Source organism: Meriones unguiculatus, chromosome 11 (genome assembly GCF_030254825.1).
Source record: "Meriones unguiculatus strain TT.TT164.6M chromosome 11, Bangor_MerUng_6.1, whole genome shotgun sequence".
NCBI lineage: Eukaryota > Metazoa > Chordata > Mammalia > Rodentia > Muridae > Meriones > Meriones unguiculatus.
Genome location: NC_083359.1, coordinates 85,121,164 through 85,133,514, shown reverse-complemented (window position 1 = coordinate 85,133,514; position 12,351 = coordinate 85,121,164). Strand labels below are relative to the sequence as shown.

The window sequence follows — 12,351 nt, the reverse complement described above, 5'->3', positions numbered from 1 at the left end:
CCTGCTCGTTGCCTGTGCGACTGTAAAATGGAGCAGCCTCTTCGGGAGAGAGCTGGAAGGTTCCTCCAAAACCGACGTGACCTGCCTCCAGACATACGCTAAGATGATGGAGAGAAGGTTGCACCTCAAACAGTCACATGTGGGTGTTCACAGCAGCGTTATTCACAGTAGTCAAAATGTGGAAAGATACCCAGAGAAAACGGCCCGAGTAGCGCCGCCACAAAATCTGGTCAATCCTTACAAAGATTATAATTCTGATAAAGGGTTGATACATGTTACACCATGGAGGACGCTAGAAAACAGTACGCCAAGTAAAAAGAACTAGGCAGAAGGTCATCTGGTACTCTGTGTATATCAGATGTGCTGAATAGGCAAATCCATAGACAGAGTGTAGAACAGTATTGCCATGGAGGGGAGGAGAAGGGAAGAAAAGGATGTGGGAAGAAGATGGAGGAAGGGGTAGGCGTAATCTGGAACTTAGTAAGACAAGAAGGAAGGCAGTCACCATTCTGTACAAACGTCTGGTAATAACCGGGTTTCCTCTGCTCTAGTAGAAGGCGCTAAGGGCAACAGAGCTGCAGACCCTAGGCACTGTCAATTTATAAGAACGGATGAGGGTGTAGAGAGGTGTTTGATGGTGGACATTCCTGTGCATATGAATATACAAGAAATTCAGAAGATTTAAAAGATTTAAAACTTAAAAGATTGTGAGGGACAATCCCATGGCAATTTCTATTCCAAGGCAATAGAAATGTTGCAGAGTTAGGTATATGATTGCCTGATATTCCATTTTAGAAGGGAGACTTTTGTGCCAGCAAAATTCCCCAGTGAATAAAAGCACTTGCCACTCAAACCCATGGTGAAAAGAGAGAGCTGACTCCTCAAGATGTCCTCTGATCTCCACACATTCACACACACAAAACCCACAGGCCCCAACATACACACACACACACAAACATACACACGTTAATTAATTAATTAATCAAAATGTAAATTTTATGGCACACAGATTTTTATCTCGATGCATTAAAATTTTTAACATATGCACACACACACACATTAATTAATTAATCAAAATGTAAATTTTATGGCACACAGATTTTTATCTTGATGCCTAAAAAATTAAAATATACAAAGATAAGTAGAAACACATTTATTGCCAAACAGTATACTGACATGTGAATACAGTAAGTTTGACGTATTTAAATAAACACATACCCGTAAACCATAAAATATTTTAAATCATAATTTAAAATACTTTATAAACCTCAGATACAGACCACATTTACATTTCACACCATTATTTCCTGATACAAAATACGTAATCATTTACATTTATAACAACAGTTACTCTCTCGATTGCTCGCTCTTGATATCACTTCTGCTCCTCTCTTCCTTCCCTTTCTTCCTACTGCTTATCATACTACCCAGTTCACTGTTGACTCTCCCAGTGCCGCTATTCAGCAAGGAACTCTCAAAAGAAAATCTTTCTCTAATACCTTACTTTGGAAGTTGGGGCACCTTTGACTCTTACTGACCAAGCATTCGCGATTTCCTGCTATGGGTGAAATTCCTTAGGAATTTTAATCTCGGAAAAACCACATAATCGTAGTGTTCACAATTTTTCTCTAGGACATATGAACAACCACAGAGTAGCTGCTTGACACCTTTACTCTTTAAAACTCTGCTGCCTGGATCCATTAGGTGGTAAATCCTCATCATGGATTTAGAATCCTATCCAACATACAAGAATCAGGCATCCGTTTGTTATGTGGGAAAACCACCTTTATAGGAATGCAAAGCACACTTGCATTTTGACACGCTCTTACACAAATACTTTTTAAAATGTGCCTTTCCTTTTTAGCATTTATTTGTTTATTAAATCAGAACACCTGGCCTCAAGGAAGTTTTTTCCTTCCAGAAAAAAATAATTTTTTTGAGGAAGAAAAAAAATCGCCCAAACATACAAACTCTCTCTTCAACTTCTATTCTTTTGATAGTACCATGTCTTAAAACCAGCTACACTAAAATACTCAGGGTTCTGCACTAATTTCTCACTTTGAAAGTAAGTTTACTGCAGATATAACATTAGGGTTTGATAATAATAATAATAATAATAGATTTAGAATAACTTTTGCCTTGATAAGTCACTGGATTCTGTTTGGTTTTGTTTGTTTTTTATTGTTTTTGACCCTGAACCTGAATTAAGAGCGATAGACATCATGCTGGATTCAAGGACACAAAATACAATGTCCAAGAAAACTTCAGAGACCACTGAATCCCATGGGGATAAAGCTGGTGAGTCTGCCCACCAGTCGCAATGGGTAGTACTCATCAGGATTTGCACCTTGTACCCCTGATGACACTCCCATGCCATAACCTGAGAATATAACACTTTTGCCTCTTTTTTTTTTTTACAGATAGAACCAGAAAATTGTTTGTTCAAAACTACTGATAAATATTATTTTCCACTGCTGACAACAGTAACAGCATTAGCAGTTGAAACACCATGTGTGGGACAAACAAAAGAAACAACACCACAAAATGATGTTTCTTTTCCCAAAGTCCAGCGTGACCAAGGGAGTCGGAAAGGATTCTGCTGTGCCAGGCCCCTTGGCCTATTCACTCTCTTTTTGAAGAGCGTACCCTCCACCTTCTGTGGCCAGCACTTTCTTGATACCGTGGCTAGGAAAAAAAAAGAAACTGAGTCATTCTGGTGGAGGTCTGGGCGCTTTGTCACTGAGTGTTGATCCATGGAATCAGGCTCCCAGTTGCCAAGAAGACCAAGAGAATCCAGGATTCCTCAGACAGTTCATTTTCTGCCTCCTATAGCGTAGCATTCTATTTCCCAGGATGCACCTGTGCTCCTGCAAATACAAGCAAGTGTGAACGTCTCTCAAATAACCTGCATGCTGGAAGCAACAACAAGATACACCCTTGAAGCAGGCTGTGACTTGAAGGTGGCCCAGAAATGAACTCCCAATATCATTCAGTTATAATAATGAAACTGATCTGTATGATACTGTAATAATGGTAGATATACGTCAGGTTTACTTGTTAAACTGTATGGAGTATATAACCCAAAGAATGAACCCTAGTGCACCTTGGACTTTAATTATTAGTAATTCACCATTAATAACTATGCTAATGAAAGTTGTTATTAGAAGAAAATTAAGGAAGGGGTCTAAAAAGGCAAATTGAAACATCTACTTTCTGATCAATCTTTCTCTAAGCCCCAAACTACACCAAAAATTCTATTCATTAAGAAAAAAAAAATATTTAAAAGGTCTTGACCTTTCAGACATACTCCCAGAAGCAATGTGGATCCTGAGGATCACAGATTCCAGATCACACTACTGCTGGTATTTGAGTCTCAGCGACACGGCACAGTAGCTTTGAAAACTCGGGCAAGTTCCCATAAATTCTGTGCCTGATTTTCTTCATCACAGAGGAATGATGGAATAGCCCCCCCCCCCCCAGACTCCCTAGCTTAGGAGTTCAGCTGCTGAGTGGAGCCGGCGCTCACCATCACTACCACCCCCACCGTGGTCATCCACAAATAAATAGATCCAAAACAGACACACAAAAAGAAATAACTTTCTATGCATTATCATAAAGATGGGGGTTCCCTCTAAGCAATGGCAGGATTGAAGGTGTCAAGGAGAAAGGCCATTCATAAAGGGGATTTTCTCTCATTAACATGACCTGCCCAAGCCATACCTGATTGATTGTCTTGATTTTAGATGCTATAAGAAGGTGCTTGATAGTTTCCAAAAGACTGGAGGCTTTGGCAGCTGCTGTGGAAACATGAGGAAAGTATGTCAAACACTGCTTTCCCATGTACAGAGGAAAAAAAAAAGGATGGAGTATTAAATAGCATGCTTTGTATAAGAACTCAACTTACCTAGCAGGGACAAACTTCTTTGCTGCAAGAGAAAGAAAAAGATTAATTTGGACTAATGACTTTCAAGCAAATCAGATTTATTTGACTCATCCGGGCTTATACTCTCATTATTACGGAGGCTCTGTAATTAACATGCAGTGGCAATTAAGGTAAAATTCAGAGGAAGGAACATTCAAAGAACACAGCAGATTCCTGACACCAGGAAATCGTTGCAGATATATATATATATATATTTACATATATATCCTGATTTATATATATATATATATATATATATATATATATATATTCTGATAAGGATATATTTATCATTCACAAATTTAGACTGTCCCAAGCGATTCTCTGTTACTTGAAAGCGTTGTACTTATTCTCCCAATAGAATCATGGTTTAACTCTGTAATTCTGCGTGAGCGACGCCAAGGGCACCATGGAATCTGAGGTGAGTAGCGCCCCCTGGAGCTAAGCAGTGTCAGCACAGCTAACACAGGCTTCCTAAAACTTTTTCAACACCTAGTCACAAAGCCTTGTCCTGAAACTTTTGCTCGATTACATCGGCATTTACTGAGGCTATCTAATAATTCGGTTCTACTTTCTAGATTCTAATGAAAAATTTTGAGAGAGCATAGCTCATCAGTCACACACACACACATACATACACACACACATATATATAATTTTCATATATATAATTTTCAAAATCATTTTTTGGAATGGATGTGTGAATTTACCTTTCCTCCGGAAGTATCTCAGCAACAAGTAGAGAAATGAGGACGATGCCAGGAGCGAGGTCCCTGCCGCAGAAAGCGCAACTACCAAGGGCCGGGTGGGGCTGGTGGGAGCTGAGGAAACGAATGAGGAGGAGACCGTATGAGCAACGCTTGGCTTTAGGGTCTCTCGGCCCTGTCAGTTAGCCTTTTCTCTGCATAGTCATTACTATTAGAGGAGGAGCCGTGTCGTCAAGTGCATGAGGCAGAGACTTGGGGTGGAAGATGTAAACAATTCCTCAAAGCGCCATTGAGGCTGCGTAAGAACGTAAGCGCGCACGCATCCTTTAACAGTGAACTACCCTGGTCTTCTCTCTCATATTTCTTATCTCCTACTCCTCCTTTAGTCTCTAGATCTCCCCTTTCTGATTACCGGAATCCCACTCTGAGGGAGCAGTGAGGGGTCTAAAGGGAGTGAGAGGGAGGACAAGAGAGGACAGTGGAAACAAACCATGATAACAGAGGGAGTCAGTGAGGCGTGTTGGAGAGGGAAGTGGAATGGCGGGTCAGAACCGGGCGTTTTGCCTGTTCCATGGACGTGCGTCATTTTCTGTTTTCTTTCTATCCATCTCTACAACCTACCATCCTGACTGGGACATAATGGACAGGTAGCTCCCTTCGCAATGCAGACACCCCTCCTTCTCTTTTCTCCCCCAGGCAACCAGCATGCATCGATGCATCACCTTCACAGGTAGGCATCGCCCCGGACCAGCTTCCCGTGGCACCGCATGTCAGAACCGAAGATCCGTTGAGTGCCCATCCATCAGGACACGTAAATTCACACGCCGTGCCGAAGACCGCTGCCCCACTGCAGCTCACGTTTATCTTTCCCGGAACGTCGAGGCTGGGGCATTGGACCGCTGCAAAAAATACGTCCGTGGTAGAAGTTACAAAAACCTGACCACAAAACTGCTAGGTTGATGCGTGTCGCGTGAGCCTGAACTCGGCATTACCTCGGCAGGAGGGGACTCCTTGGCTCCACTCTCCCTGGGGTGTGCACTCCAGTTGAGCTGATCCTTGTAATTCAAAGCCCTCGTTGCACTGAAAGGCACACGAGGACTTGTAGGTGAATTTTCCGGTTGCCGCATGGGCACACTCCACGGAGCCATTCTGAGGTTGAGGAACAGCTTCGCATCTCACAGCTGGAAGAGAGAAGCCATTCAGAGGAGTCAGCATGGGGCTATAGCGCGTGTCTCGGGGCAGCCAAGCCACAAAGATGCCGAAGTGTGTATGTCTGCAGGGGGGCGGAGAGATGGCTCAGCGGGTAAAGGCATTGCTGCCAATCCTAAAGACTTGAACTTCATTTCTGGGACCCACATGACAGGACGCATATAAAAATCAGCTTCTGCCAGATTGTCCTCTGATCTCCACACATGGGTCTTAGAGTGCACACACACACACACACACACACAATAAAGTAAAAAAAAAAAAAAAAAAGAAAAAGAAACTCACCTGAACACGTGGGCTTTTTGCTGTCCCACTCCCCTCTTGGGCCACACTGAAGCCTTTTTGATCCCTTCAATTCAAATCCTCGTTCGCAGGAGAACTCACAACTGGATCCACTTCGGAACGCTTCAGAAGGGCTGGGGAGACATTTCATGTGGCCCCACCGTGGCTCGGATAAGGCTTCGCACTGGAGAGCTGAGAAAGCCGAGAAACGGTGAGAAAATCCCACGGCGATGCCTGAGAACACTTGTTACGGAATGGCTAGGTTCAACTAGCACAGGGCTGTGCGAAAAGAACTCAGCATAACTCCTCCTTATGCATTTCTGGGGAGGCAGGAGTTCGCATGTTCAATCTCTCCGTGATAAGGACACCTAATTGGGGCAACCATTAGAAAGAACACGGTCCCTCCACCTCGGGCTGATGTGCTGAGTGATGGTAAAAAGAAAGATTTTACACCACCAGAGAACAAGGTACGGGCCCTGAATGCTTTCAAGTGGCGCCAAAGAAAGGAAAGAGAAGAGGCCTTCTCTGCAGTTTGCCTGCTGTTCGTGTGAGTTTGGTGCGTGTGCCTTTTTGCCCCCAGAACTCTTTCAGTGCTCAATTCGGCTGGGGATGGCAGAACTGGAGAATGAAAGCTGCTTGTTCCAAACATTCCTGCTTTTGCTGTGACATGAATTAAATCTCATTGCTTTTATGTCTCTATCAAAACAATCCTCGAAGGTGACAGACACCAAGCTGGGAATATTGTCAGCCACTGCCAGCAATGAATTTTAGACTTGTGTGATAAAAGTGTGAGGTTTGAGTAGTACTTCCATTATTCTGTATTGTACATTTTAAATGGGGTTTCTCTTACATTAAGAATTCTCCTTACGCTATGCCAATGCCAGTAAATTAATATTATTAATATACTCTAGTTTAGAAACAAAAAAGAAAAAAAAACATCATTTTTAATGTCACTTGCATACAGTGCTGTTTTCTGGCCATGTGTTCATTTTTTAAACATCAATTTCCGAAATACTACTGTTGCCCTCATAATAGTTACAGGGGATACCCAATGTCATTGTCCAAGACAGAAGATGACAGATTTTGTGGAAATGAGCGTGTTAGAGGGACAGTTTCTTACTCACCTTTGCACACTGGAATCTGTGGTATCCACTGCCCTTGTGCGTTGCATTCAACCTGGGCTGGCCCTTGCAGCGTGAAACTGTGCTTGCAAGTGAAGTTGCAGGACGACTTAAAGGCCAGCTCTCCAGCTGTTGAGCTGCTGCAGCTCACGGCGCCATTCTGAGGCTGAGGGATGGCATCACAGGTCACAGCTGGAACACAAGCACCCCTCCAAATTAGTAAACCTGGCTTGCCCATCTCAAGCCTTGGTTGAGGAAGAGAATGGATGGATCTCAACACAGAAGAACACTACCTTTGCATGATGGCTTCTCATTGTCCCAGATCCCGGAAGAGGTACATTGTAGATTCTGAGCTCCAACTCGTCTGTACCCTTCCTCACAGTCAAACGTACAGGTCGTGTTCCAGGGGAAGCTCCCGGGATTTGAGGAACATTTTCTGAAACCATTGGCAGGGTTTGTCAAAGCTTCACATTCAACCACTGAGGAGATGAAAGAGAAGAGAGAGTTTCACTCAAAGAAAATTCCATGGGTGCTTTTATTTTCTCTTAAATTATGGTGTATCCAAGAAGGTGAAACCCATCTTCAAAGGGCATGGCCCAAACTCTGAGCCAATTCTTGATAACATAAAGACTCATAACAAATGTTTTACTATGCTATTCATATTTTTATATTTTCCTCTTAATTTTTGCTTTGACTATACTGGGTGGTTTCTGATTTATTTTACTACACGTAGAAAAAACAAAAACGAAGAAAATAACAGCTTCGAGATCAAGATTCCTGACTTGGTGTTAAAGCAATATTGACATACAAAGGACCTAAGCAGTGAATCTTTTTGATTGCCCCAGAGGACTAAGATAGCTGTGTAAGCAGAAGATCATTGCTAAAGTAGGTCCCAGTGCATGGTAGAGCTGGACAGGAAAGTCCACAAGAAAGTCATGAGGCTGTCCAGATGTGTTTCCACTGTCTCCATGACAACTCCCTTTACATGTCCCCAGAACCTCAGAAATACTGCTCTCCCAAATACCCAAAAAGTGAAAAATCCTACATTAAACCAAACAGGTACCGGGTTTCCCACATAACCCATAGAGAGAATTCATTTTGTTAAATGAAACAAGAAGAAGAACTTTGCACAGAATTGGAATAAGTTATACGCTGGATAGAAACGAAGGCAATGAGGAGGAGTAAGAAGCTTTGTTGCATTTGAGCGTTACCATGGCATGCTGGGGCTGGCACACTCCATTCTCCAGAGGACATACACCGCGTGGTCGTTTCCATGCTGCTGGGCAGGTAGCCCCTATTACAGCTGAAAGAGCAGGAGGAATTATAGCTGAAGAGGCCAAAAGGATGAGTGCAGTTCATGCTTCCGTGGTCAGGATCGTCCTGTCGTTTGCAGGTCGCAACTGAAAAAAAGAATCAAGTCACACATCCGCTCATCTCCCACCTTGCACTTGAGAGAGGAACACTGGACACTGTCATTAACTGCCCACTGAACACTTCCCGTGGTCCAGGCTCTGTGGCACCATTAGACTATGACACTGTGTCTACTATTAGCTTCGTGTTTCTCTGGAACCTCAAAAGCTTGGATACAGAGAGCTGTCGCGTGCAGTATTAAGTTTAGTTTGATGACAACTGAAATATGCCATCATACTTGAAGAAGTAAGACTACTTCTTCCAGGTAGTAAGTCTGGGGTTAGACCCAGGAGGGGCTGATTTCATAGTCTCACCTACTGCAGTGTTCTCACTCTGTGTACTCAAGTAGAGAAAACATGTGGACCCAGCTAACAAGCCATCTGGAACACGAGACCATCTTCGGAGACATGTTTGAACAGGCGAGGACAAGACTTACCTTGCTCACAGTTGGGTCCAAGGAAGCCCGGGTGGCACTTGCAGGTGTAACTGTTGATGGTCTCCACACACTCGCCGTGACCACTGCAGGATTCACGGGCACAGGAAGCTGAGAAAGCACAGTCCGTGTGAGGTCAGTCAGCTACATGGCGTTCATCGTGAATTTTTGTTTGTTTCTAATTTAGAATCAGTGCAATCCAGATAATACTAACGACAATAGGGCTTGAGGTTTTGACTGACATGCTAGATCCAAGGCCTAGGTTCATCTGCTGTATAATTTGGTAATAATAAATGAATTCCAGTAGAATAGCTACAAACAAACAGCTAGAACACGTATTTTATTCAAGTGTATATACTCTGTAAGTATTGATAGAGCTATGTTTGCATGCATGTATACATATACCCATACATTCTTGACTTTACCCAAAGAAATCACTAAAAGGAGATGCCTATTATTATTGGAGTGTTTATAATCCTCTCTTTAAGAGCAGAATATGTGCACAGCAGAGACTAATTGTTTTTGCATTCTTTAACTCTGTCAGGCTGCCTGTGTGCAGAACCTGCCTTCCACCATGCAGACTCTTCATACCTGTATAGCACAGAGCCAGCTTCTTTTTGTCACATCTCTCGTCATTCCACATGCCCGAATCTTTGGGTCTTTGGATGTAGATTTCTACACAGTCCTCGTTTCTTTGCTTGTTGTTTGGCTCACCTGGAGCCCAGTTCTTAGCTTCCTCGGTCAGAGGCTTCTGGGTCCCCACCCAGATCCATACGTTATTGACTTTTCTGATTCCAATCCAATAATAATTTGGCGAATATCTCAGGGTGGAGTTCAGGTAGTTGATCTCTTCCTTGTTCTGGATAGCCACCAGATGTGTGTACTTCTGTTGACAGTAAGCGCTGGCTTCATCATACGTCATGGGTTCAGTGGAGGTGTTGTAATACCAGGCTATGCTCTTTCCCACGAGAAGCACTGGGTTGGAGCAAGAAAGGAACAGCAAAGTTTAGTCTTTCTTTGTGGAGTCTTACTTTTGACTTGTAGGGGCCTTGTGATGGCCCAAACAATGTTATCCTCCAACTACACAGTACAATGGAAGTCAGAGAAAACAAAGTTCATTGGATGCTACGTGACACCTGTCCGAGCTCCCTTTCAGGAACCAAATGAACAAACAGGTCATTTAAGATCCATCCTTCCCATGTAAGGGAACTAACTATTCCCACCGCAGGGCAGAACCACAGGGGGAGATCAGCAGTCTTGCTCACCACCACACAACACACAGAACAACCCCACACAGAAAAATACCCTCGTTCTTAAGAGTCAGTGGGGTGAATTGATGAGTGACCTGGTCTCGGATGACTCCAGCTTACCAAAAGTGAGAGTGGCGAGAGAGCGTGAGGCAGTCATGGCTCCAGCAGCTTCTTTCCTCCGGAGGTTAGACTGGTGATGCTTTTCTGAGGAGAGAAAGTGCAGAATTAGTCACAGACGGAAACTGTACGTGTGGGTTCCTCACACGGTTCTATCGTAGCATTTAAGTCAACACTGTGAGGTTTTAGGATTCCTGTACCTCGTCACTTAGGTTGCGGACATTTACTATGGTAAATAAATGCAAACTTTAAGATTTTAAGAAAAGGCAGGTTACACTGTTATAACAGCTTAGATAGAGTTTTTCATTAGAAAGCTTTTTCTTTTTTTGCATATGTGTACACACATATAAATCTATGTTATAGACCCAAGTCTCCTCTGGCTCAGAATCTGCACTTCACTTACTATTCTGCAATGGTTGCTTGAACGTTGGAATCCTCAGATGCACTGCTCCTGCTTCTGTCTTTTTCTTCTTCTCGCAGTTTGGTTGTGTAGTCAGCCGAGGACCACTGATTATTGCTTTGGCTGGAGCCTCTTTATAGAGCCTTTATAGGACTCACAGGAGCTGGCTTCCTGTGAGTCATAGGACATTATTATCAAAATCTGGTAAGGAGGAAATCCTCAACCACATCCAAAAAGTTTTCTGGGAATATCCACCGAGTTAAGACACTTTCATAGTGATGTCAGAAACTCCATTAAACTAATCTTTTTCTGGGCTCCTGCAATTGGTATACAGTTTTATCAAATATGATTCAAATATGTGATTTCAATTCCTGTGTCATAATGTTGAATTACTGTTATCACTCATGTGTAGAAATGGGTCTCACAAACATAAGCAAAGCTAAGAATATTTTATTATCCATAATCTATCTCTCTCAATTTTCTCTTTAATCCATCAGCACCCACTTTCTGTTCATTCACCTGCTTCCTTAGCCCATTCTAACAGGCACAGTGGTACAGGGGAGTGATTCATGAACATGTGTTTATTCTCACATTCTACTCACTAGCTAGGACAACGCTACAAAAGAAGCCTCACTCACATATTCTGACTATACGATACAAATTAAATGAGAGATAAAAATTTACCCCTTCTGCCTTCCCACCATCTTTCACTAATTTTGATGACACTGTCTCAATCCTTCACCTTAGCCTACTTAGCTGAATATGGTTGTTATTATTCAGCATATGTAGAAATGTAACACATACACCGCTGATTTTATTCATATGCATCTGAAGGGATCGCGTACAGGAAACCTCCTTCATTCACAAATCTCTTCTACAACTTGCTCTTTAATACTGAGGTCTTTCTCTCTGATACTGAGGTCTCTGCCTAGATCTTTTTAAGGGAGGATTAAGGCAGTAAAGTTGTGTGCATATATGATCTGTCTGTCTGTCTATCTACCTAGGTGCCTACATACGAATTACAAATGTGCATCTAGCAATTTTGAAAAGCCTAGTCAAGAAAGTGTGGCACATACCCATCATCCAGCGTTTGGGAGGCTGACACAGGAGTTTGAGGCCACCCTGATTCCAGCCTTGACTACAAGGCTGGATGTGTGAGACATCATTTCAAAATGGAAAAAAAAAAATGTATGTTGACTTAAATCTTGAAAATGTATCTGAAATGTTGAGTAAGTACCTAACAATTATTTTGCAAATAAGTCATAAAAAACCCTCAATCATACATTTGCATCCGTGAATTTTTTTATAACCAAATTTCTAGTTTTGAGAGTAGTGATACAATATCTATAGTGACACAGTACCTACTTAATGACCTAGACTCCTGATTATAACCTCTAACTTTCTGAGTGCTTCCTCTGTGCCATGCTTCATTCTGAGCATATGGTCATGTTCATCTGTATTGTTTTTTAGTTCTATAATTTGTGAAACCTGTACCCTATCCTG

The 12,351-nt window shown here is 42.5% G+C and overlaps 1 protein-coding gene across 1 annotated transcript; it reads right to left on the bottom strand.

Moving 5' to 3' along the window:
- Positions 1-1,138: 1,138 nt before the first annotated feature.
- On the bottom strand, positions 1,139-10,957 carry Sele (selectin E). Its single transcript, XM_021639428.2, has 14 exons — positions 10,852-10,957; positions 10,452-10,535; positions 9,673-10,056; positions 9,085-9,192; positions 8,450-8,638; positions 7,532-7,717; positions 7,242-7,430; positions 6,121-6,309; positions 5,622-5,810; positions 5,352-5,528; positions 4,633-4,743; positions 3,905-3,926; positions 3,721-3,797; positions 1,139-2,867 (listed from the first exon to the last, which is right to left on the bottom strand). The coding sequence occupies exons 2-13, from the start codon at positions 10,486-10,488 to the stop codon at positions 3,740-3,742; spliced, it is 1,839 nt and encodes a 612-aa protein (XP_021495103.1). The 5' UTR covers positions 10,489-10,535; positions 10,852-10,957; the 3' UTR covers positions 1,139-2,867; positions 3,721-3,739.
- Positions 10,958-12,351: the final 1,394 nt, after the last annotated feature.

Excerpts from the sequence above, each read along its gene's own strand:
- Sele (XM_021639428.2), bottom strand. The coding sequence starts at position 10,488 with ATGACTGCCTCACGCTCTCTCGCCACTCTCACTTTTG. Across the intron at positions 5,529-5,621 it reads AGGAGTCCCCTCCTGCCGAG|CGGTCCAATGCCCCAGCCTC; the intron begins GTAATGCCGAGT and ends TATTTTTTGCAG. Across the intron at positions 3,798-3,904 it reads AAGAAGTTTGTCCCTGCTAG|CAGCTGCCAAAGCCTCCAGT; the intron begins GTAAGTTGAGTT and ends ATGTTTCCACAG.